Genomic DNA, 27,852 nt, shown 5'->3' on the forward strand with positions numbered 1-27,852 from the left:
CATATTAAAGATAAATATAAAAAACTAATAAACAAAATTACTAAAACTATATAGGCCTAATATAAAAACCTTAAAATACAAAAACATACATTTAAAATATTAATAAATAGGCCTATAAATAATAATACAATTATATTTATTAGGCTAACAATAATCATAATGATAAGGTTCTGATTTATATTTGAGTTGGTTCTGTAGTTACTGTACGATGTATTGTTTATCGGTGTTGGCATTGTTGTTTTGACCGCTAGGAGACAGACATGCTGTGGCTCCAGTATATCTATTGACACACACGTCCTCTTCCGGGTGTGTTTGAAAAGACTTTCACTGAGCCGTGGAGGGACTCGCTGTGTATCGAATGATACACACAGCAATTCAAACTCAAGCCAAGATCATTTTAATGAAACGAGCTGTGCGACAGGAAAGAGAGCAGTTGTAATCGGTGTGCAGGTGAGTGCTGTTGAACAGAATCAACTGTTGCATCGGTGCTCATGTATGTATGGTGGAAGGCATGATGGCTTCAGTATGCAGGGCTTATCCTTTGGCGTCTCTGCCACGGGGAAAAGTGACTTAAGGATATTCAGTACACCAAACTGCCGACTTGTCTTGTATTCGTTTCTGATATTTTTTTTACGCCTTAGATCAGGAAAGGAGGTTGGGCGTAAAAACGGAATGTCAACCATTCATATTCATTGTATCAAATGTCCATGATTAATGAAGAAAGCATCATTGATATAAAAATGTATAGAGAATACAAAGGAACGTTTATTGCGTTTTGTAACAAATAACTCGACTTAAGTGCTTCAGGCAAAGGAAGTAACTCAATCGCAACTTTGTGACGTGCGGGTGCAACAATGAAGCAACAGTGAGAGATTGAATTCCAGGAAGGAATAAGACAATGCAATTAAACAACAACAACTTGTTTTATAAAGCGGGGGATTTTAAGTATTTAACTTGTTTTGCTTTTGGTCGTAAGTGGTGTGCCGTTGCTTAACATTGGAAAGTAGAAAAGCGTTTACGTGTCCACGACGCGAAATAACGAATCCTACTATGGCAAAGGAATTATTCATGAATATTAAAAACGTCATGTGACTTGGCGGACCAATGAAGAGTTAAAACTAGCGTTACCTAAGTAAAATATTCCATTGCGAAGCCTTCGCCGTAATAGCTTTCTTAATTTCTTGTCCATCTTATTTTTTTGAAGGAACAGTTCATGCAGTTGTCTGTGGCCTACTTCTTCTGTTAACTAATGCTTAGAGATAATATTTCAAATTCAGTTACTGAATTTAACTCAAAATAGACACGAATGGTTAATAGAAAAATTAACCATGATTTTATTATATTAAAAAAGTAGTAACCAAGTTTTTTTTCTTTTTTTTTTCTGATTGACTAGCATTTCTATAACCCCTGTTTTACTACATATACAATGGTTGAAGGTAAGGTTAGTGTAGCGAAATCATGGTTCATTTACATAAGGATGTTTTAACAATCTTCAAAACTAGGACACATTGCATGCAATAAACTTAGACAATTTGACCTACTGTAAATTACACTGGTGAGGCAGCATGATATGTAGGCTAGTTGCTTTTAGTATGAACGTTTTTTTATTTGTTGCTTGCTGGATATGAAAATATGTAGACAAAACATCAATAATTAAAGGATATTTGAGCTTTGGTTTGTAGAAAACATCACCATGTGTAACTGGAGCTTCATTGTACAAACCTTTAACCTAATTTTCTTGGTTAACTCAACTCTTACTGATACATGAGCATCATGGGAGAGTCTCTGTGTGCACAGACATAGATACATACATTTCATTATTCATTCAGATCTGCTTAGTTTATCATGAAAGATTTTGGCAAATTGGCTGAGTTTTAATCTGCTTTATAACTAACTGTAATTTATAAAATGTCTTTTGGTCAGCTGATCCATTTATTTCCTGAAGGCCTGAGTTTGCATTTCTTTGTTTAAAGAAATGCAGGTAGCAGTCTGAAGTTTATGAGTAGGACTGTAATAATTACAGGTGGTTTGTACTTAAAGTACATGTTTGTTCCGTGATGTATAATGCCAGAATCCCTTCCTAAACATCACCCTCTGTGGATTTCTAACATTTACTTGAATTCAGCACATGAAGGAAGTAAACTTGGTCAGTTGCTCACATGTATGTTTACTTTCAGGAATGTCAGAAGCTAGTTTTGATTCTGAGAAGAATGCCTCACAGGATAATCTGTCGGACCCTAAAGAACAGGGCCTCCAAAATACTGCTGCATCTCTGAGTCAATCAGAGGCCAGAAAAAACAGCCTGGATGAAACGCACATGACTGAAATTGACATCAGTGATAACAAGGAAGTTGGAAACCACAACTATATTCTTAGTGAGGATTGTGATGAAGAAGAGGATTCTCAGGCCCACAGTAAAACTAGCGGAATCATTCAGGATAATACTGATTCTGAAACAACGAGCAGTGTGGTAACAGAAGCTGGATTGAAGGTGACCGTAATTATATAGTGAGACCTGTAGCTTGGCTTATGCTTAATCTTGCTCATACATGTTTCTGTGATTTCAGGCATGAAATTATAAGTGGAAAATTATTCAAATCAGCCTAATTCTATGTGAATTTAGAAGAGCTGGAACTTTGCCTGAATGCTGCAGCATTATGAAGCATTTTTCTTTCGTTCTAATGTATGTCTTTGTGAGGTGTCCTTTATTCCTTTATGTGGGTGATGGTGCATTTCTTTAGCCTATTCTCGTCGATTTTGTTTGGTTGTTGCTGTTATTATTGATTTTTTTTTTACTTCATGCTCGAGTGAGTGAGTGAGTGAGTGAGTGTTGTGCTGTCTATATAATATATGAATATTTACTTAAAAATGTCAATCTAGTTTGTCATGTATTTCTATACAGCATTAGCCTAGAAGTCTAGACGCACCCTTAGCGGCAGCAAATTTAATCTGCCCGTGAGTGTCGTCTAGCAACTCTCAACACCCTTCTGAGCTGTATTTGCCTAACTCTTGCCGGGCCAATCACATCGTGTATAGAGTCGGTGGGCGGGGCCATAATGACAACGGCCGAGTTGCGTTTGCGTGCTTCTAGTAAACACAGAAACTGGCAAACGGCGGCGGTCTTTCGAATCAGCTTTGACCGCGACTCTGGAAGACTTGAAGATAAGCTTTTCTCTGAGAAAAGAACAAAGAACAGCACTGAAGTCATTCTTAAAAAGGGAAGATGTGTTCGGAGTTTTGCTGACCGGATACAGCGACTGTTTAATCTATCAACAAGCTCTGCTTCACCTTCGTTGCTCTGGTTGGTAGTAGCACTGGTAGCGCTATCCTATCGCATGCAGAGGGAGTTTGAAAGACAACCGTTTATCCTGGCCCTCGGATTGAGCCCTGTCTATGGTGAGTTTCCAGACCAAACATCTTGATGTGGGTCTGGCTTGTCAGGCTAATACAGCATAGTTTACCCATTCAACCATTACTGGTCATCAGCCATAACCACTTAATCCGTAACAGAATTTAAATGTTGTGCATCCCTATTTGGTATTAGTCCAGTGTCAGTGAACTGATCTGCTAGTTAATTACTCTAAATGTAGCCATAATAAATGTACAGTGGAAACCTAGCAGTGAGTGGGCGCTATTATGGATCTTCCAAAATAGTGCAGCATCCGGGTCCAAATGGAAGCAAAGAAAAAGATATGTGTAAACCATTCAGTTGCTTATGAGCAAGTTAGCTAAGTGATCATTAAACATTCAACACCATATCAATTAAAACCACCTAACGTAAAGTGTAACGTCGCCGATTTTTAATCCGATTTATATTATTTCAATGAGAGGTAGTGTGTGTATATGTATGTGTGTGTCTATATATATATATATATATATATATATATATATATATATATATATATATATATATATATATACACTCACCTAAAGGATTATTAGGAACACCTGTTCAATTTCTCTTTAATGCAATTATCTAATCAACCAATCACATGGCATTTGTGAAGCCACAACACACAACCTTGAGGCAGATGGGCAGAAGACCCCACCGGGTACCACTCATCTCCACTACAAATAGGAAAAGAGGCTAAAATTTACACAAGCTCACCAAAATTGGACAGTTTAAGACTGGAAAAATGTTGCCTGATCTGATTAGTCTCGATTTCTGTTGAGACATTCAGATGATAGAGTCAGAATTTGATGGCATGAATGAGAAAATGGATCCATCATGCCTTGTTACCACTGTGCAGGCTGGTGGTGGTGGTGTAATGGTGAGGGGGATGTTTTCTTGGCACACTTTAGGCCCCTTAGTGCCAATTGGGCATTGTTTAAATGCCACAGCCTACCTGAGCATTGTTTCTGACCATGTCCATCCCTTTATGACCACCATGTACCCATCCTCTGATGGCTACTTCCAGCAGTATAATGTACCATGTCACAAAGCTCGAATTTCAAATTGGTTTCTTAAAAATGATTATGAGTTCACTGCACTAAAATGGCCCACACAGTCACCGCCCCAGATCTCAACCCAATAGAGCATCTTTGGGATGTGGTGGAACGGGAGCTTCGTGCCTTCGTACAAATCTCCATCAACTGCAAGATGCTATCCTACCAATATGGACCAACATTTCTAAAGAATGCTTTCAGCACTTTGTTGAATCAATGCCATGTAGAATTAAGGCAGTTCTGAAGGCGAAAGGGGGTCAAACACAGTATTAGTATGGTGTTCCTAATAATCCCTAATTAATTAATTCATTAATTAAAAATGTTTACTTCTCTGTGTTACCTGGACTGAGAAATTCCTGTTTATTTGTAAGTAAAAGTCAGCCAGATGATGCAAAATGCTCCAGGGCTTTTCTGAAAACTATAGATTATACTTCCACATCTTTGTATCCCCACCCACCGACAGTCAGATCGACAGAGGGTTTGAACAGTTGTTGTAAGCTTTATAACAGAAAATTATTGTAAAAATGGATCATTATGTAAACCTCTTTCTTACCTGTAAGTGAGAGTGTTTTGCTTCGGAGGGTGAGAGGAACTGACAGAACAGTAATTTCTTTCAGTTTATCCCTTCTGTTTGTCCTAAAACACTGTTCGTGGTCATCAAGTTTTAAATGTTGACTACAAACACTGAGGTTTTTCAGATTTTCCATTGCGGCTTGCTTTCTGTATTTACGATTCATTGCTGCCATTAGCCATGCACAATCTACGACATGCTGGATCCTTCACTGGAAACCGAAAGTAACTTCTGAGTAAAAGTTGTTGTTAAAAGTCTGACTAAATAGTATTTCCTATTAAAGCACTAAAATAATAATAATTAAAAAAAAAAAAAAATATATATATATATATATATATATATAAATTATATAAATCCCTTTTTTTTTCTTTTTTGGAAAGCCCATTTTGTCAGCTGTGAAATTACTTTTTAACGAATTAAATGTTAAACCCACAAGCTTTTCAAATTAGGCCCTCTCCCAACAACAGAGGTGAACAAAGTGCACAACTTCATTACTTTATTTTTTACATTACTTTTACTAAAAGTAATATACTGCTGGTCAAATATTAATCCGTTACAGTGAAAGTTGTAAAAACTGTTAAAATATCTAAAAGATTTAGATGTGATCAGTCACTAGAAATTTTTCAATTGGAGACATTTTTTTTTTACTGTGTGCAGAAGTATTTGTTTTTAAAAGTACTTGAGTATCAAAAGTAAATTTCCTTTATGTCAACACATTATTTTATTTTTGTTGTATAAATATACAGTATGCCATTATGGTTTAAGCCAGTCAGTAAAGCTCCATCCGACATACTAGCATATGACTAACTAAAACTAAAAGTTACAAAGCCCTTTACGAAGCTGCTGTCACTTTAAGGCTGAATGCACGGATCCTAAACTCTGATACACATCTGATGTTCTCCCAACTGTTTACGTTAACTTCAGACATAATCAACTTTGTTTATGTGAATACTCGCCAAAAAGAACATTTTGACATCTGTTTCTTCCATTTTGCTATAAACTGATCAGTGTTCAAAAAATTCTGGGCAATCATCGAACTCCACGTGACCCTACAAGAGTGATTCCTGATAGGCTTTCTGTGAAAACCCAAAGAAAAAATAATCCACTGTCTTTCAAAGCTGCTACAGAAATGACTTTCGACTTGGAACTAGTGGAGTAAAAAGTATGATATTTGTCTTTTAAATGTAGTGAAGTTTCCAGAAAGTCAGATGTTTGCAGAAAAAATTAATACTCAAGTAAAGTACAGATACTCGAAAAGTGTACTTAAGTACAGTACTCAAGTACATTTTCTTAGTTACTATCCACCTCTCACATCAAGTTTGCCCTGTATCATTTTTATACATTTTAACAAAGCACGGGTGTGAGAATGATGTGGCTTGGTGCCATCATCAAATCACAACAGTTCTGATGTAATTATATAAATAATTTGCCTTGCGTACTGCACTGTTCATTTTCAATTCATAGTAAATGTAACTGCAAGTTTTGTTGCTTTTAATTTCCTTCTTTTTGGGGGAGTCATGGCCTAATTGTTAGATAGTCGGAATGGTAACCTGATTCTCAATACTGGCAGGAAATATCTAAGGTGCCTCAGAGGAAGGCACATCCCAATCACTCCCTGGGTGCCGCAGTGAATGGTCGCCCACTGCTCCAGATATGTTTGTCCACGGGTTGCAGTGTGTGTTCACTACTCACTTCCCCTAATGTGTGTGCTTTAACTTAAATGGGTTAAACGGAGTGACGTCATGTCACATTTTTTCTCTTTAGCTATTACATGCCTGATTACAGCAATTTTATCTGTTAGCATGATTGAAATAGTTCTTCAGCTTGTCCTGATAAGATAATGTTAAATGACTCATTCTGACAACGGAAATATTTGCTTTAGAAACCTATCTTTCTTTTGCTTTGAGCATTTATTAGACCTATGTCTGATCAGATTGCTGTTGTTTCTGTTGCTCTCTTTGTTAATGTCTCTAAGCAACTTCTGCTGGGCTTCACTAAGGCACTTCTCATCAATGCTGCTTTAATCATCAAATGTGGTGACGAACTCTGCAGCGTTTGGAAATGTTTGAGGTTTTTAGAGGTGTCACTGCAAAAGACAATCCAGATTTGAATGGCTTATAGAGTTGCTTAAAGAAACCAGTGAGAACCAACCACAGCTGTCATTTAATTCATCTGAGAGAGTTTAGAGTCACTGACCTCCTGGCACGATGGCATCAGGTGGCTTTGAAAGATTCATGCGCTGTTATTGGACACTGTGTGCTGTTTTCACCGGCCAGACAAACAAGCAATCAGTCTTGAAGATTCAAATCACTGAGCCTTTCCCCAGAACACAAACCTTAATAGCTTTTTTCATAGTTACATATTAAGCCACATGCGAGGACACTGGAAAATTCACCAGCACAATAACACACTTAGCTAAATATTGACTAATTATCTTTATCGAGAAAATCCCAGAAAATATCGAGATATAATTTTTTGTCAATATCGCACACCCCTAATACACTTGAAACTTATTTTCCAACTGTGTATGTTCACATAAGACAAAACCAATGGTGTTTAAGCGAATAATCACCAAGCCGGGCATTTTGACATTTCTGTGTGTTTTTTTTTTAGTCACGAAACCGAAGCTCAAAGTTCACTTTGCTTGTCCATGATCCACTCCGTCTCAAAACATGCGCAAAGCATCTCTTTTGCAACTTAATGCTGTTTTAATAACTTATCGAGACTGTCCTGCTGTTGAATTTCCGACTGAGCCTGGTTTCTCCCAAGGTTTATTTTTCTCCATCATGCCCTGGTGGAGTTTTGGTTCCTTGCCACTGTCATTTTGGCTTGGCTTGCTCAGTTGGGCACACTAAAAATGTGATATGTAAATATGCAAATAAAATTAATTATTTATATCTTATTAAGTTCTATAAACTATAATACTGATCTGCCAACATTGTCACTCTGATAAATTAAAATAAGCTGATAACATCACTGTTTTCTCCAGAACGACTGTACAGCCAAATCAAATTTTGTTGCAATATTGTCCTCTTTGACACTGTAAAGCTGCTTTGAAACAATCATCATAGCAAAAGCGTTATATAAATAAAGTTAATTGATTGATTTAGCAGTGACTGTATTTTATGACGATCACATATTTAATGGCTTTAGAGCTTTTAGGGAGGAAAGAATTGCCCTAAATTGCACAGCCTTAGATTCTTGTTGTCGTTGCAATGTCTTCGCTCTCTTTAAAGACGTTGTAAATGTATTGTCCTTTTCAGACACCTGGAAGAATTGCCAGACCAGTGAATGTAGCTGCACATATAAAAATTGTCTTGCGAGTTTTGCGTCATTTCATCGGCTCTCCTGATTGACCTTTTATAGAGACCACCGATCAAACTATGATAGGCCCTGTTTACACTTGGTATAAAGATGAGTTTTGGTCGATCAGATCACCAGTGGACAATGCTTACAGTTGTAAACAGGGTCTAAAACATTTTGAACTTATCCACTTTCGACCACTTCCAAAGATAGTCGAAAACGCATTTGACTGGATTGCTTTTGTACTGTAAACGCTCATGTAAACAAATGTGTACGAACAGCCACAAAAGACCGCCTGTTACTTAATGTATGGGAAGCGTACTAGCCAGATAAGATTTAACTTTGTCTCAAGTTTGGTTTGAAGACAAAAACATATCAAGCACAATGTTCTCTCACCATTCCTGATTTCTAACACGCACTCACCATGTTCAGCGTCTTGCGGCTGTCAAAGCCGAAACGAAAGCTGCTTCGCTCCGTATGATTTTTCATCGTCTCCGGCATTCATATGTAAATTTTGCGATCTGAAAAGGCCCACATACATTTACTTGCCCATAGACCATCCCCTTGAAGAAATCAGGAATGAAGTGGTTGAAAAGAGACACCAGGTGTAAGCGGGCATGCGTTTCCACATCTACTTGTTAACAGTGCCTTATTCTCCAATCTTACTCTTGCACAGTGTCAATAATCATTTGTCGGATCGGTATGGTCGCTATAGCTCATCTACCTGGTTTGAGTGATTGGATTGTTGTGCGTCTTATGTGTCTTCTCGTGTCTTTTTCAGTAAAAGTGCATGAAGTGTCCAAGTGTCCCTTAGAAACTCTTCTGTCTAGCTTGTCATGTGAAAACAGCCTTAGGACTTGGTGTAATGTGGACTTCAACGTTTTATCAGAGCGTTTAAAGACTATCCACAAAACTCGTCAGCAATCTTCTTTGGCACTTGGCAAAACTTTGTAATGCAATATCACATAGGCTTGATCTTGTTGATCTCTCTCACATTTTCTCGTGATTTTACAGAGTTAAGTCAGATTAGAATTTATTTATTTGGAAACACTTTACTATAAGGTTTCATTTGTTAACATTAGTTATCTAAATTAGTTATAACATGAACTAAAAATGAAAAATACTTTTAAAGCATTTGTTAATCATAGTTGATGTTAATTTCAACATTTACTGGTACTAATACATAAAATACTAAGAACAAAAGTTGTATCAGTCAATATTATTTAATGGACCTGAGGCAACATGAACTAACAATGAACAGGTTTTTTTTTATTAAATGGCATCAACAAGATTAATACTGTAACGTGTTTTGTTTTTTTAGCTTGTCATTCAAACGCAGATAGGAGCTGAATTGTTTGGGTTATTCTGGGACATCTGTTCAGCCTATGCTTAACTCCACATTCATCACGTGCTTTAGTCACTATATGTTCTCCTTAAAAGTATTTTAACTGAACTGTGTGATTTTATTCATAAATAGAGATGATGGTCAGTATTTGATTAAATAGAGAAAAGGGTCAGTATTTGATTTTTATTTTTAAAATGTTACAGTATTATTAATATTACCATTGTTACTAATTATTTCTCAAATTGTCATGATTATCTTAAGGATAGGACAGAGTTGGATGACAGGAAAGTTTGGGAAGCAAAGCAGAGTGAATGATTAAATGATAACTTCAGTGTTTTTTTTTGTTTTGTTTTTTTATGTCCTAGAGCACATGCGCTACTCTTATTCTATTATTCTGACATGGACACATGCTTAATACTTCTCTGAGAAAACAGCCTTTTTAGAGTGTGAACTGTTGTGTTTCTCTGTACTAAAGTCATTCATTCAATTATTGATAAATCTATGTGACTGATAAAAAGAGTGAAAACATGTCCACATTTTATTCTGTTAGAAACTATAAGACACATAGTAGTAGTAGTGACTTTTACAGCTTTACAGCATTGCTCAGACAGACATTTTGCAGTGATGCCATGGTTACTTTAGCTTTTAGGTCGGATGTATCCCTATTTACATATATATATATATATATATATATATATATATATATATATATATATATATATATATATATATATAATTATTAAAAATGGAATAGTGCAGTACAGTTTACTTGATAAAATACAATATTGTGAAATGTTGTTTTATTTTAAAATGTAATATTAATGTATAAAATTTAATTATTAAATTATTAAATGATGGCAATATTCAGCAGTCGTTACTCCAGTCTTAACTGTTACATGATTGTTCAGAAAGCATTCTAATTGATTTGCTAAATATTTTTGTGGAAACTGACACGTATTATTTTCAATATTTGTTTATCAATAGAAAGCTCAAAAGACTCGAATTTCTTTGAAAAATAACTTGCGTAACATTGTAAAACTTTTAATGCATCCTTGCTGAGGAAAATTATTTATTTATTTTATATATATATATATAAATAATATAATATCTTGGTGATCCCTTGCTGATTGTTTTGTGTGGTTCCTTGGTTGTAACCTTATGTGAGGTATCATCAGCCCCAAACTGGTAACAATGATCACCAGATGGCAGTGTAGTTAGACTTGTCTGTTCTCCCTATACCTAATAATGAATGAATGAATGAATGAATGAATGAATGAATGAATGAATGAATGAATGAATGAATGAAAGCATTGTTTTTGAAGTGCCTTTACAATCATATCAGGGTTTCTCCTCAGCCACCACCAGTGTGCGGCATCATACGATACATGATCATGGTTCATGGCGGGCATCTACTTAACACTAGATTCACTTTTAACTTAATAATAACAACAGAAATAATTTAACTTTATCTTTATTAACTTTATACGTTGTCTTCCCTTTTTCTATAGAGCCATTATCAAACCTGAGTAAACTGAAACAAAATAAATGTCTGCACTGCAGACTAGTCAGAAATAATCTACATATTTTACCATTTACCATAATGTTAAAAGAGGCCTTTTTTAATTGACGCACAGTAAATGTCCCACTTTAGTCTAAACATAAATTATATGAATATGACTAATACTGATACACAAGTTATTAAATAAATAAACAAAATAATATTAAGTGAAAATAAAGTGGCATTTTGTGGTTATGGAAACAATAGTCACCATGGTGAATAAACAATACCCCATGAACTGTTAATGAAACATGAAAACTACTGCTGATTATCTGAATGATCATACCTCAAACCTTCCCAGCTAACACACGGTGATCCAGTTATGTCAATTATTGGTACTTTATTTTTATTTAATGACATAGAAATTGACATTACAAGTTGTATGTGTGTAATTTCTTCTTAGCTTTATACATGACATGTGTGTGTTTAGGAAATTATATTATAATAATAATATTAAGTAAAATACAGCTTTTATTAATTGATAAAAGTGTACTAATTACTAGTTAATCAAATAGGAGCTGGACTGGAGCAGCATGATTTGTTCGGTCGGGTGTATGGAGTGTATCACAGATCAAACCGTGGGTGGTGAATCGTGGTTTTCCAGTTCGGTTTGAATATCATTACACCCCTACAGCAGCCACATGAATGATATGACGGCAGCCACAGAAAAACAGTGCCAGTGTGCTCACCACACATCAGCTATAGGTGGAGAGGAGAGAGAGGGATTTAGCCAATTCAAAGGATGGGGATTATTAGGGGCCATGAGTGGTAAGGGCCAACTGAGATAATTTGGCCTGGATGCCGGGATTACACCTCTACTCTTTAGGGGAAGTGCCATGGGATTTTTAATGACAGATCATGAGTCAGGACCTCGGTTTACCATCTCATACGAAGCACGGTGCTTGTTACAGTATAATGCCCCCATCACTATAGTGGAGATTTAGGATGCGCACAGACCCCAGGGCAAGCACCCCCTGTAGGCCTAATCCTAACAGCACTTCCAACAGCAACCTAATTTTCCCTGGAAGTCTCCCATCCAGCTATTAACCCAGGCTTAACCCAGCTTGGCTTCAGTGGTAAACCAGTCTTGGACTACATGGGTAAAAGGCTCTGCTGAGTTTCTTATTCACTAATAGTTCTTTACCCTGTTGCTGTTTAATAGTTATACCAAAGCTGCAGCTTACCTAATCCATTTTGTTCTTTATAGCTGTATTTTCTTTGCTTCTGGTGGTGCGGTTATAGCTTCACAAGCCCTGACAAGCCACGGTTGTGCAAAGCTTTCTGGTGGTGGAAGCGCTCTGCATTTTAACTCTCAGCTTGACAAAATGAATGTTGTTTTTATGTCCTAGTAATTTGTGTGTGTGTGTATTGAAGGTGGCTATGGCAGAGGAGGCCCGCAGAAGCCCGGCTGCTCAAATCTCAGTCACCAGAAACGGAGAAGCAGACAAAAGTCACGAGGAAGTGTTTCAGAGGGTAAGACATCCTGCATAGAGCAAAAGCACCCATAATGCACCACTGGAATTTTTTTTGTTTAGTTTTTTGTCCTGAACGGATGTAAACTAACAATGGTGCCAGTTGGACATGAATGTTTCCAAAGTACTATGTACGGATGACACAGGACAATGACTTAAATTGTCTTAGGACTGCAGTTATGTTTCTAATTATTGAAAAGGATGAACAGACTATTACATTGTTACATATTGATCACATTTTGATTTACATTTTAAAATAAGGTTTCATTTGTTAGCATTACTTAACCACATCATTTAATATGAACTAACAATGAACAATAGCTCTACAGCATTTATTAATCTTAGTCATTGTTAATTTCAATTTTCTAATACATTACGATCAAAAGTTGTATATGTTATTGTTGATTTTTGTCAAATCAATGCAGTACTGTTCTGATTCTATAACCAACCAATGCGCAGGGTTTGAACTGTAGTTGCTATTTTTGTATGTTATGGATTGTTGCATAACTTTGTTTTAAAAGTTCATTGCTATAAAAGGAGGGAAGAAGTGCTTCCAGTCATTGTATTCTTATTAGCAAACCCCTTTAAATCTTTCTTTAGGTAATTTATAAAAAACAAAAATTACCTAAAGAAAGATTTTAAAGGGGTAGTTCACCCAAAAATGGAATTAATTTCATTAATGAATTTCATTAATCCCTAATGTCGTTCCACACCATAATGTCATTCCACACCCCTCCGTTCATCTTCAGAACACATTTTAAGATATTTTATATTTAGTCAGAGAGCGTATGGAAGTGTATGCACACTATACTGTCCAGAAAGGTAATAAAAAAAATATTTAAAGTAGTCCATGTATGATTCATGATTCGGATCGTCAATGTCACGTCATTTCAGTGGTTTGGCAGTTTGACACGCGATCCGAATCATGAATCAATACGCTGATTCATAACCGTTTGAATCTTTATTTGAGGTTTGAACACAAACAAGGAAGAGAAGACAATGCTGAATAAAGTTGTAGTTTTTGTTATTTTTGGACCAAAATGTATTTTCGATGCTTCAGATTCTAATTAACCAACTGATGTCACATTTGGACTACTTTGATGATGTTTTTATTCCCTTTCTGAACATGGACAGTATAGTGTGCATACACTTGCATACGCTCTCTGACTAAATATAAAATATCTTAAACTGTGTTCTGAAGATGAACGGAGGTCTTACGGGTGTGGAACGACATTTGAGTCATTAATGACATAAATTTCATTTTTGGGTGAACTAACCATTTAAGCCATCGCTTTCATCAAAAAGGCCTCGCATGCAAGGAAATTGCTGCAAAGATCAAGAACGGTAAGGTGAAATTTTTTGGAAGTCCGATGTAAAGAAGGGCAACATAGAAGCCACTTCTCTCCAAGATAAATATGAAGGACAGACAAAAAAAATCTGCAGAACTTCAAAGATTGGACTGCAGAAGACTGGTGCAGTGTTATTTTCTCTGATGAAGCCCCCTTCCGACTGTTTGAGACATCTGAAAAATCAATTGTTTGGAGAAGAAAAGGTTAACACTACCATGAGTCCTGTGTCCAGTGAAGCACCCTGAAACCATCCATTTATGGGGTTTCTTTTCATACTAGGGAGTCTCTCACAGTTCTGCCTGAAAACCCTGCCATGAATGTTTGTCAATGGATCCAGGAGCAATTTGGTGATGATCTGTGCATTTTCCAGCATGATGGAGCATGATGTCACAAAGGAAGAGTGATACTGAAGTAGTTCAGAGATCATTACAATGATATTTTGGATCCATGGCCAGGTGATTTCCCCAGATCTTAATCTAATAGAGAAGCTGTTGTCAATCCTCTAAAGGCCAGTGGACAAACAGATGCCCACAAGTTGTGATCAACTCTGTGCACTAAAAAGGCAAGAATGGATCGCCATCAGTCAGGATTTGGCCCAAAGCTATCAGCTTCTTCAGCTTTCAGCTTCTGGCTGATCCTGGCTGATGGCGATCCAGAGGTTATGAATAAAAAATGTAAAAACTGAAAATATTGACGACAGTCAACAGCCTTTTAAACTTAAGAGATGCTAATCATGTGGGGAAAGAAGAAAGAATCTACAAATACTGAAGCAACACAACTTTGCAAAACAACATTTATGTCAGTGTCTGTATGTATGGTACCTGTTTCAGAAGTAATGTTGGAAGATGTCTTGCACCACTTAAATATACCCATGTTTTAGAATAATGCATTTGGTGTTGCCAAATGCATACAATGTGAAACAATGGTGCTGGAATGAAACGGCGAGTTGTTTAGCAACGGACAGCCAGTCGTAAATTAATTAGTGCTTACTTCATTAAATATTCATGAACTTTGTACAATCACAGAAACTTTCACACGCGCACTATGTATTTAGTTTCAGTGTCTGGAAGAAAAAAAAGAGACCTCATAATTATTTATACATTTGTGCATTTAAGGTGACTTGAGCAGATTTACTTGGCCACATTTTCCTGATAGTATGCCCATTGCACAATGGCCCTCATTTATCAATCTTGCGTAGAAATTGGTGTATATGTTGGCGTAAGATTATGCTTACACCCCTCTCACCGCCTGATTTATGAAGCAGTGCGTACCTCTGCAATCCAGGTGTACGCAATACTTGCCCTTAATAAATGTGGCGGCTGAAAACGATCGTCATTTGAATAACACGCCCCTATATATTCAAGTCTCCGCCTCTCCCACGCCCTCATTTTACGCCATGGACAAACAGAAGACGGCAAAGAAGCGAAACTTCTTCGACGTGGAGATCGGGCGCGCTCAATCATCTCACTAGTTCACTAGTCAGTGCACTGATTAGGACATAAGTCAATGGGCTGACTCCCTGATCAGTGCCCTGACTACTGAACTAGTGAGATGATTGAGACGCGCCCATCGAGGCCATCACCAGGGAAGTGGGAAAAAAAAACCGAAATAGTTTTATTTGGGAGTTTAAAGAGTGGGATTAAAGGCACCTACAAAAACAAAATATGGACCCAAATTACGAGTATCTTAATAGTGTGGAGGTTGATAAGTGCACTCCAGCAGTTTAAATAGCTGTTTGGATGATAAATTACCATCACAATGCATTATTTTACAGCACGTTTTGAAACAATTAGCATTTAATTTCGTATCACGGCACATGTATTGGGGTGTACAATAGTGATGATGATGTGATGTGGAGTACTACCATTCATTCACATTAATAATTACATGACAATTTGTAAGATTCTTATTATTATTATGATTATTATTCTTAATGACGCTTGTTATTCAGAAGAAGAATGTCGTTTTTATTGATTTTATTATTATTTAAAAGAAGAAGGTCATTTTTATTATTTTGTCAGTCTGAATTATTTTAGTCCCAGTCCGTGCGCAGCTGCCGGGCCAGGCGCGCCGGTAAAGCGCGCTCGCGACTGGAGGAATACATAGGCTATGCCTACAAATCAAACGCTTTGGTAAAGTCACACAAATTAAACATTGACGTTCATGTTGCACAAAATAAACACTGAATGTTGTTGTTGTGGTTTTTAACAGTGGGTCATATAGCATATCTTGTCAGTGCGTTTTGTGGTGTTAGGAATTGTTTTTCTGCGCATTTTCCCACTAACTCAAACGTGCGTACACCACCTCCTGACCTGGCGTAGGATTTGAGCGTGCCGTACGCCAACGTCCATATTGATAAATCTCAAAGTCACCGTGGGTTTGGGTGTACGCAAGGTGTACGCTGGAAATTTGGTGTACGCACTTTTGATAAATGAGGGCCAATGTGTTTGACAAATTTGCTATTGACCTCATAAATATGCAAATAAGAACATTAACCATGAGTTTAGAGTGTTAAGACATTTTAAGAGGGAATGTTTGTTTTTGCTAATTGACCAAAATGATTCTGTTTTGAAATGAGGAACTTAAAATTTCAACAGCTAAAACTGAGTTAGAAATACAGTCAAAAACACACTATACTTTAAACTTGCTTTGTTGTGATATCTTTTTGAATGCCATTTAACTTTTTTTCTTGTTTGTTCTCTTTCTTTCATTTCTCTCAAGGATGTGCCACATAATATCTCTTCTGGACCAATCATGTCACACTCCCACAATTCAACTGAAAACTATGCAATGTCTGAAGGAGTGGTCCAAGTTGGTCCATACACAGGTATAGCACTTAACATGCATCGGACATGAATATCATTTGTGTTTGTCCTTCACACAAATACAAACAGTGACTCAGCATGCCATAGCTGACCAGTTTGCTTGCGCACAATTGTATGTGCTCGCAATTCACTCAAAGATGGACAAAATGTTAATAATTAAAATAAGGCTTGATGGAGTGTTATTCTTCAGTCATTAGGTTCAGTATCTTCTAGCTATCCAGTTAATCTAATTTAAACCATTTGTCTGTCTGTGTTTCTCTTTGTGTGTGTTGTGGAGAGAGGGAGAATTTGAATTTGAAAAGAAAGGTGTTCCTTTCTCATTATAGTCGTCTGTGATCTTTTTTTTTTTTTCATCTGCTTCACCCTTTTATTATTTCATGCTTGTCTACTATGTGAATTAATTTGCAGGACAGAAACCTGGCAACATGTCATTAGCCAGGTGTAATTGCTAACCACCCCTTTTTATTATTCCTGTATATTTCCCTTGTCACTTGTTAGCTTAGAAGGCTATAGAGCTTTTTTCATCTCCTTACTGCAGTATCACCTACTGGCAATGAAATCAATTTAAAACATTTTTCAACATATTTAATGGGCCATGTTGTACAGTTTTATATCATTTCCGATTTTCCAGTAGTGTTAATCTTGTCAGGGATTTTTTTTTTTTTTTTTCATTTAGTCTTACCCCGGTGTCAAAACTACTTTTTTAAATCATATTTATTCAACCCTGTCCCTTTTCTGTTTAATCAAGTTTTCTGTTTAGTCTATTGGCAGACTTAATTATATATTATTAATATATAATATAAATTAGTAAAAGACTGTCAATTAGCTAATTTCATGTTGTTTTATATTTTATTTATTATTTTATTTTAGAATATAATATTAAGAATATAGTCAATTTACCAAATTATCCATTCGTTTTCTGACAGGGAACACGTGAAATGATTCACCGCTCCACATCTTGATTGACAGGCATCACAACCTAAATAGCTGTTATATTTGTGTAAGGCGGGATGTACTTATGACTAAGCACTGTTAAATATAGGTGGAAAACTACGCAGCAAAAATAATAAATAAAATGTTTTCTTAAAAAGGCAAAATAATGCATGCATGGTTTCTTAATATGATCATTTAAAACCAACAGACTGATAAAAATGCGGGACGTTTTCTTTATATGTGACGTGCTGGACCAGGGGTTAAAAGGCTGTGAGGGGAAAAAGCAAAGCAGGACAGGTGGTCACCCTTGCCAGGACTTACTTATTAATCAGGTTGTATCGTTTGAGTTATGTACAAACACACAAAAAAAAAAATGTATCGGCGTCTTGTGGCTGGCAGCAGTATAGGTATTGAATCCTGCCCTCACTATGTTATCGAATGAGACGAGAGCCAAACTAGTTCTCATCTCGCAGGCCTATGTTCAAGTGTTCATTTTCCTAATAGAAAACGGACATTCATGTCTGTTTTAGGTTAGTTTTTTGTTTTAAAAAATCTGGGATGTAACCTCATGATTGACATATATGCTTGAGACTGAGTCTGTGGGAGTATAAGAGTGGCCATGATGCTCAAGCTCCACCTCATGATCACTTCTGCGCAGACTCCCATTACTGGGATGTTTAGGCTTTATTTTTCAACAGTGGACGAAAGTGGATCATGCTGTCCATCTTTTCTTACAGTCTATGATTTAGGTTTTATTTTGAATGTTGTTGTTTTTTTAAATCGATTGCTGCATCCTTCCTGAATAACAGTATTTTCCTTTCCAAAGAAAAACTTACTGACCCTAAATTTTAAATGGTAGTGTAAATGTGGGTGGTCAGTTTAATGCGCTAGTAGTTGATTACTATATCCATGCTCTGATTGACCTGTTTTTGCAGTATACTTTCCATAAACAACATGGACCAAACAATCAATACATTTTAACTTAATTAACTTTTTTTATTACATTTTTAAAAAAAATATATATATATATTTTAGATGGAAGAGCATTTCCTCCTCTGTGGCTGTATTTTACAAGTAGTTTTTATATAAATTATAAAAATTCATCACTGATAATTTTTAGGGTCGCCATTCCAGGCCACCACACCTACAGTTGTCCCCAGTTCTGCAGCAGCCAGCCGGCTAGCTCGCAGCATCAGCGATAGTCAGGTGGAGACACAGAAAGGTACCACATACTGTAACAGACGACGTCACGCATGGATCTGCATTCCTTCTGCAATCTCTCCCTTACTAACGCCGCACTGTCAGTTTCAGACTGAACCATCATAAAGACTTTATTCTAATAGATTCCAATGATGTCTGCTGAATTTTTCAGCCTTCAAGAGATTGATATCACTTCCTGCTTTTGAAAGTTTCCATGTAGCATTTGTATTGCATTAGATTGCCAGTGTTTACATTTATGATGGTGTTCTTTCAAACTCTGTAATCTCCAGGCCTGGTCTCTTCCTTCTTGTTTCTTCCATGATTAATAGGCTGACCACACTGTAACCTTTTGCTTTCTTGATCCTGATCCCAAAAGATAATCAATAATTTCCTATTTTTTCCCTTTCAGGACTTTAATGCAAAATAATACATTACTGTTGTCAATTTCCACTGTCTCTGCTGCTCTTCTAATGTTGTTGTTTTTTTGTTGTTGTTTTTTGTTTTTAAAGAGACCCCGTTTCACCTATGCTTGGTCTAGTCTTGTCCATGTTTCTGTAGTTTTTTTAAAATCTGTTTTATACGTACTATTTTAGTTTTTATTAAAGGTGCACTATGTAAAAAAAGATTCAGTAAAAATAACACTATGCCAGTGTTATATATTTTGTTCAGTTGAGTACTTACAATATCCCAAATGTTTCCAAATATTGGTCAATCGTGAGAAAATTGCTATTTTAACCAATGAACCGGGACGTATGAGGGAGTCGCCTGCCAATTGTGTCATATCTGCGTTACCCTTGGTTTCCAAGAAACACCTTACTCTCACCAGTGTGAACAAATGTCACAGCAGCTGCTGAGCGAACACACAGAGTAATGTCAAAACATCATTTTAAACACACTTAAATTTATCTAATATGATAAACAGAGCTACGCGAAAAATGGCGCCGGCGACTATAGCGTAATAAGTCCCGCTGCTCGCGTGGCATGTGTTGCATAACAATCTCTCCAGTGGCCTTGCTCAGCTCCATAACACTTGGTCCTGCTCTGCTTCACACTACAGTAAGGTTAATAACCACATCCATGAACATGATTTCTGCCCGAGTCCTAGCCCAATTCTTTTCTACTGGCTGTAAGGTGAAAACCACATGTCCCAAGATTCTGCGCTCAAACTTGGTTTCATCAAACTACGCCTTTGTTTTGAATGGGTGTCCTCTAGTGGATGGAAAAGTTACATAGTGCACCTTTAATATTTAGAGTTTATATTTTCACTTTTCTCTTTAATTTTAGCTTAATTTTAAATAGATTTGTCATTTTTATTAGTTTTTTTAATGTATTTATTTGCATTTCAGCTTTAGTTTTTTTATCAGTTATACTCTAATTTTCAGTAAGTTTTTTTGTCCTAATATTTAAATAAAATATATCTCAGCTTTATCAAAAAACAAAGTATTTTATACGTTTTAGTTAACAATAATAAATTTAGCACATCAGGTTACATATTTTAGGGTTAATCATTTAGCTAGTGAGTCACAATAAGAGTAGAGGGTTGATAGTAGTAAGTGTCATTTAACAGATCTTGTCAGTAAACAGATGTCATTCTGTCATCAGGGGATTTGAGAGAGCAGCAGATGGGAGGAGCAGTGGTCCTTGCTGATGATATGAAGAGTCCTGCTATAGAGAAACTGGAGCTGGTGAGGAAGTGGAGCATCAACACTTACAAAGTAAGTGATTCCTGCAGTACTGGTTATGAAGGCATCTGTGTTCAGGTAAAATGTCTTCAGAATCTGTGTCAAAAAAGTCAGTACTTTGATCATTTTGTGAAACAGCTATGTAGTGCATAGCATTTTGGAGTTGTGGTCTGTATGAGAAGAAAGTATGTGTGATACAAGTATAATCCAACTCAGTCCTGTCCCCCCCCTATTATCTCCATCATTTCCTGTTTCTCTCCACAGTAATATAACAAAACAAAAAAAGACTGTCAAAATGTGTCAGGGTTTCTTTATCTCTCTTGTGCCCTTTGTAGTCTTTTGTAGCCGTGTAAATATTTTTTTTTGTTTACTATTTACACTTTTATTAACAAATACATTTTAATCTATTTTATACCCTTTCCCACAGTGCACTAAGCAAATTCTGTCAGAGAAGTTAGGTCGGGGCTCCCGTACGGTTGATCTGGAGCTGGAGGCTCAGATCGAAGTTCTTCGTGACAACAAACGCAAGTACGAGCATGTTGTCAAACTGGCGCAGACGCTGTGCACTCAGCTGGCGCAGATGCTGCAGACGCAAAGACAGCTAGGTGATGCGTTCGCTGACCTAAGTCTCAAGACACCCGAGCTACATGCAAGTATAAAAACTGTTCCATCTAATGTTGTATCTGCTACAGCCTCTTGACTTTATATAAAATGGCATTAGAATCAGTGTTGAGTTTTCATTAAAAATGAATATTAAGCATCATCTAGGCTTTTAGTTGTTTAATTACATATTTTTTTAGTGGAAAGTAAGTTTGCTATATACATTTGAAAGTTTATATAGATCTATATTAGCTTGCATATTGGCTGTTTATTAGTATTTATAAAGCATATATTAATGCTTTATTCTGCATGACCATATTCTACACTCCTTAATCCTACCCAATACCTAAACACAAACGATAGTGATTGTGTTCCCCATACTAAAGTGTTACCCTTATTACATATATTTAGGTCATGTGATGCACAAAAACTGTAAATACTCTGCTGGGTAGTAAAAAGAAATAACTGCTTATCATAGAATAAAGCGTTTAGCTAATGTGGCATATCATTTACATACACACAAATACATAACTAAATATCCTGTACCTATTTTAAGGATATGTCCAACCCTGGCAACATGTATAACTAATTAAAACAAACATTTATTAAATTTAAATATGTGTACGGCTCTGGTTTGTTTTAAACCAGCCCTTTACCATCAATGTAAAAGACTTAATTCCACGTACTGCTTTAAACTCATTATTCTGTGTGTGTGTCTATATGAGATATATGTAATATAGAAAATAGCCATACAGTTAAAAACAAATAATCATGCCATGATTGTGACATTGGTTTGAATCACTATGATCCGACATTTGCGTATGCGAAGACTACATACATTTTCAGCTGTTTTATTGATAAGAAGCTTGCTAATCTGATAATATAACTGGATGCCATTTCCTTCCTAAGGTATAATTTATTCATGGGAAGTTTTAGATACACTTTGGCATTGCCTTTTCCAGAACCACCACAAATACTAAATGCTTTATGACAAGTCTAATCAAAAGAGCCTTGATCACTTGAGGAATAACATTTCATTTTAATAACTTTATTTGTAAAGAGGGGACAGTTTCATTGCTTTATTTGTGGTATGTCACTGTCTATCTGTCTGTCTGTTTTTGTGTATTTGTATTTTATTAGCAACAAATACGCATTCTGTCTCAGTGTGTTTTATTTATGTATTGCAGGAGGAATTTGGCTACAATGCTGAAACCCAAAAACTCCTGGCGAAAAATGGAGAAACCCTGTTAGGAGCGATCAACTTCTTCATCGCCAGTGTTAAAACTCTAGTGGATAAAACTATAGAGGACACCTTGATCAACATCAAGCAATATGAAGCAGCGAGGTCTGAATATAAACCCCTGTATACTACTTTAATTATTAATATGTTGAGCAAAACATCCTCATTATATAAGGCATGTGCTTTTTTTGGCAGGATTGAGTATGATGCGTATCGCACAGATTTAGAGGAGCTCAATCTGGGTCCACGGGATGCCAACACACTCCCCAAGATTGAGCTGTCTCAGCAACAGTTCCAGATCCATCGTGAAAAATATGAAAAGATGCGCAATGATGTCTCGGTCAAACTTAAGTTTCTGGAGGAAAACAAGGTATATAGAAAAACTACATAAACCTTTTAACTATTATATTAACCCCCACACCATCTCACAAACAATTTTTTTGGAATTTAAATGGTAAACTATATATATATATATATATATATATATATATATATATATATATATATATATATATATATATATATATATATATATATATATATATATATATATATATATCACTCACCTAAAGGATTATTAGGAACACCTGTTCAATTTCTCATTAATGCAGTTATCTAATCAACCAATCACATGGCAGTTACTTCAATGCATTTAGGGGTGTGGTCCTGAACTCAAACTGAATGTCAGAGTCAGAAAGAAAGATGATTTAAGCAATTTTGAGCGTGGCATGCTTGTTGGTGCCAGATGTGCCGGTCTGAGTATTTCACAATCTGCTCAGTTACTGGGATTTTCACACACAACCATTTCTAGGGTTTACAAACAATGGTGTGAAAAGGGAAACACATCCAGTATGCGGCAGTCCTGTGGGCGAAAATGACTTGTTGATGCTAGAGGTCAGATGAGAATGGGCCGACTTTGACTGAAACAACCACTCATTACAACTGAGGTAGGCAGAAAAGCATTTGTTAAGCCACAACACGCACAACCTTGAGGCGGATGGGCTACAACAGCAGAAGACCCAACCGGGTACCACTCATTTCCACTAAAAATAAGAAAAAGAGGCTACAATTTGCACGAGCTCACCAAAATTGGACAGTGAGATACAGGAAGAGTCAGAATTTGGTGTAAACATAATGAGAACATGGATCCATCATGCCTAGTTACCAGGCATTTGTGCAGGCTGGTGGTGGTGGTGTAATGGTGTGGGGGATGTTTTCTTAGCACACTTTAGGCCCCTTAGTGCCAATTGGGCATTGTCAAAAACAATGCTCAGGTAGGCCGTGGCATTTAAACAATGTCCATCCCTTTTTGACCACCATTACCCATCCTCTGATGGCTACTTCCAGCAGGATAATGCACCATGTCAAGCCACAACACGCACAACCTTGAGGCGGATGGGCTACAACAGCAGAAGACCCAACCGGGTACCACTCATTTCCACTAAAAATAAGAAAAAGAGGCTACAATTTGCACGAGCTCACCAAAATTGGACAGTGAGATACAGGAAGAGTCAGAATTTGGTGTAAACATAATGAGAACATGGATCCATCATGCCTAGTTACCAGGCATTTGTGCAGGCTGGTGGTGGTGGTGTAATGGTGTGGGGGATGTTTTCTTAGCACACTTTAGGCCCCTTAGTGCCAATTGGGCATTGTCAAAAACAATGCTCAGGTAGGCCGTGGCATTTAAACAATGTCCATCCCTTTTTGACCACCATTACCCATCCTCTGATGGCTACTTCCAGCAGGATAATGCACCATGTCACAAAAACTCAAATCATTTCAAATTGGTTTCTTGAACATGACAATGAGTTCACTGTACTAAAATGGCCCCCACAGTCACCAGATCTCAACCCAATAGAGCATCTTTGGGATGTAGTGGAACGGGTGCTTCGTTTCATCCCACAAATCTCCATCAACTACAAGATGCTATCCTATCAATATGGGCCAACATTTCCAAAGAATGCTTGTTGAATCAATGCCATGTAGAATTAAAGGGGTACTTCAGCGCTGGGAAGATGAATCTGTATTTAAACTGGGTCATCAATGCAGTAGAAATGTGAAATTATTTTTGAATTTGGTGTCTTCTAGACTTAGAAAAGACAGAAAATGTATTTTTGTCCCATGGGGATGAAAGACTGCAATTCCCAGAATGCTTCGCTGCCCCGTGAGGCCATTCCCAACGCTACCAACTTCATTACTGTGACTGAGTTAGAGAAGACACTACAATTAAAACCTGAACGTGTCTGTTAAATATAATGAGTCACCGCGCGAGTATCACAGCACTGAGCACTAACTGCACGAGTGATGAGAGCTGAGGTAATCGCGACTACATTCGCGGCATACATTCACAACGCGAGTTCAGTCTGGCGCTTTTCAGTTCATGCCTTTGCAAGCTTAACTTTCATAGAAATGAATTTGAGAAGTTAAAAGACTTACATTGCTCACCATAGCTCCGTTTAAATGATCCTGTCTGCAAGCTGAGCTCTCCCTGCAAGCTGAGTGTAATCTCCCATTCCCCATGCGCGGGTTCAAAACATGTGGAAATGGCTCCCTCTGCTGGCTGTAGTCTTTAGCCTCTGGGCAAACATTCCTCCTATGATGCAAAAATCGTCATTTTGCATCATAGGAGGAATTGTTCCAGAAATAAAATGCATAAATCTCTCGTCTCAGGGAGATGTGAGGGGGGAAAGCACAATAATTTGAATATTCTCCAGGGTTTCTACTGATACAAAGCCATATGCTAATCGCTGAAGTAAGGCAGTTCTTAAGGCGAAAGGGGGTCAAACACAGTATTAGTATGGTGTTCCTAATAATCCTTTAGGTAATTTTATATATATATATATATATATATATATATATATATATATATATATATATATATATATATATATATATATATATATATATATATATATATATATATATAATTCTAATAACAAAAACAATATTATTGTTTATAGTATTTATGGCACAATTTATGTTGCCATGTTGTATTTCAGTTAAAATGATAGTCAATTACAAATGCACTACACCTAAGGCTGACTTTTGGGTTGTTAAAAAAAAAACCTCTTGGGTCATGTAAATTTTTATATATACCGTAAATTTCCCATAAGGGCCTACATTTTAAATGTAGTTTTTCTAGGTATTTTTGCATCCTTGATAGAAATGATCTATTATTATTTTATACTGATGTTTTTTTCCCTTTTCAGTACTTTGAGATATGAATTACATTCTCATGGTTTTCATTCCGTTTCCCTCAGGTGAAGGTTTTACACAACCAGCTGATTCTTTTCCATAACGCCATCGCAGCGTACTTCGCAGGCAACCAACAGCAGCTGGAACAGACCCTTAAACAGTTCCACATCAAACTAAAGTTACCAGGAGGAGAAACCCCCTCTTGGCTGGAGGAGCACTGATTGAGTCAGGAGGTATGGTCCAGAGCGCAGGGCAGAGTACAGCATACCAGAAATATGTGCACTCCTAAAGGAAACCAAATCCCAGAGTGAGAAAAAAAGCAAAAATGTTTGTATCACTCCTTTCCCTTTTTACTCCATTCAGGACACTAAAACCTGTCAATAAACGTCTAAGACAGGAAACCATTTTGATTAAAGAGAGAAATATTTAGCTCCTCTCTTTATCCTTGTTATGTCTAACTTTACACTTGAAGTTTAGTTTTTTAAATAAATGCTTTTTCTTCTGTCAGAGAGTTTGCACTCTCTTGCACAACAACAAAAAATATATATATATATATATCTTGTTGTTTTTGAATCCATTTACCAGCACTTTATGGTATACAAAATAACAGGAAGCAGAAAGAAATGAGGCACCCTGTAAATGTTGTAGAGCCTTTAATGTCGTTTTTTTCCACAAAGATGATTCAAAATCAAATTGATCTTGGAATAAAAAGCATTTGAGACCAGTCTGAGACATAATTCTAGACCTGTCTTTTCACCCTTTTCTAGAGCTCGGTCCACCTCTCTTAACCTTTCTTATGTAACTGCATTGCTATATTGGCATCAAGTGCAATGGCATACATTTCCACACTGATGTCTTTAAAAGGGCATGTTGGACTAAAAGGTTGGCCATTTTAGTACAAGCTTGAAGTTTTGCTATGATGCATTTACTGTTCTCACAATTAAAATGAAAAAAGACTAGGATAATGGGAGGTTATAAACATTCAATCTTTGGCTTTTTATCTTTAAAGTTTACTAAATTTTAAAGTGAACCTTTTTGTAGAGCCCATGGGAAAGCGAATGGGCCTTCATTTCTGACTTGATGTGCCTTGCTCTTTGACAATCATCAATTTTAATCATCGTCAGTGTTGTCAGGAGTTGCGAAAATCAAATATATTCTCATTGCTATCCTACAGACTATAGAATGGACCAAAAACACAGCCATATGTGCAGCCCTGGATAATCACGTATGCGTATACATAGACCAGCAACCTTTATTTAACTTGACATTTACAATCTGTGCTACCTTTCTCATTTTGTTTCATTTTTAAACAATCTCTCTTTGCATTCCGTTTCTTTAATAACTAAGCCAGGAAACTATTTTGTACAAAATGTAAACCAAATTCATTTGACATGATACCATGTCAGCTGCCTCAGCTGTTTATATCTGTTTGGGTTTTGTTGTTCTTTCTCTGTGCATCTTTTTTCAGTTTTTTTTTCTTTTGTTTTTACATGTTGAAGAAAGAGCTTTTCTAAATAATTCCGTTCTGATTATTGTAGTAAGGGCCCAATAAATCTAACACTTTAAATACAGAAGTATAACATTTGGTCAAATTAGATTAACCCAGTACAACTAACCTGGAAAAGCCTTAGATTTGGACATGTTAAAGAAATCCTACCATGGCAGTGTGTAGCTGGGGGAATAAACTATGTCAGAGGAAATTAATGTAGAACAAATTAATAGAAAAATAGAAAAAATATGGATGCCAAATGGAATGTTATGTATTACTTCTAGCTAGAATACAAAATGATGTAATCGTTTATTCTTGGAGAGTTTAAACATCCTCACTCCTGGTTTTTACCTGGTCTTGCCTCCTTTGATTTGAGGAACTATCTTAAGTGTCTGTGTGACTTTCCAGTTCTGTCTTAACAGTAGACAGATAACAATGTACAGTAAACATATGAGAACTGACTGACATGCATAGACACAGCTATATATTTGTAAAATCTTGTATTTTACTTTGGATATAAAGAATTTTGCTGTGAGCTTTTTTTTGTTGAGGTTTTGTTGATAAATAATGGACTGGGTGTTTAAGGGCACATTTCTGAATGTTGAATCATGGGAGACAGTAATAAAACTTTTCATTCTTAA

The 27,852-nt window shown here is 36.5% G+C and overlaps 1 protein-coding gene across 3 annotated transcripts; it reads left to right on the forward strand.

Moving 5' to 3' along the window:
* Window positions 1-313: 313 nt before the first annotated feature.
* arfip1 (ADP-ribosylation factor interacting protein 1 (arfaptin 1)) lies at window positions 314-27,852 on the forward strand. 3 transcript variants are annotated; one of them, XM_067441651.1, is made up of 10 exons: window positions 314-450; window positions 2,178-2,491; window positions 12,598-12,696; window positions 16,766-16,871; window positions 18,923-19,024; window positions 20,605-20,717; window positions 21,112-21,333; window positions 22,472-22,629; window positions 22,720-22,894; window positions 25,788-27,852. In XM_067441651.1, the coding sequence occupies exons 2-10, from the start codon at window positions 2,180-2,182 to the stop codon at window positions 25,941-25,943; spliced, it is 1,443 nt and encodes a 480-aa protein (XP_067297752.1). In that variant the 5' UTR covers window positions 314-450; window positions 2,178-2,179; the 3' UTR covers window positions 25,944-27,852. The 3 variants fall into 3 exon arrangements, with proteins under 3 accessions (XP_067297752.1, XP_067297753.1, XP_067297754.1); XM_067441652.1 differs by lacking the exon at window positions 18,923-19,024; XM_067441653.1 differs by lacking the exon at window positions 2,178-2,491 and having other exon boundaries at window positions 320-450.

This window comes from Pseudorasbora parva, chromosome 4 (genome assembly GCF_024679245.1).
Source record: "Pseudorasbora parva isolate DD20220531a chromosome 4, ASM2467924v1, whole genome shotgun sequence".
Lineage (NCBI taxonomy): Eukaryota > Metazoa > Chordata > Actinopteri > Cypriniformes > Gobionidae > Pseudorasbora > Pseudorasbora parva.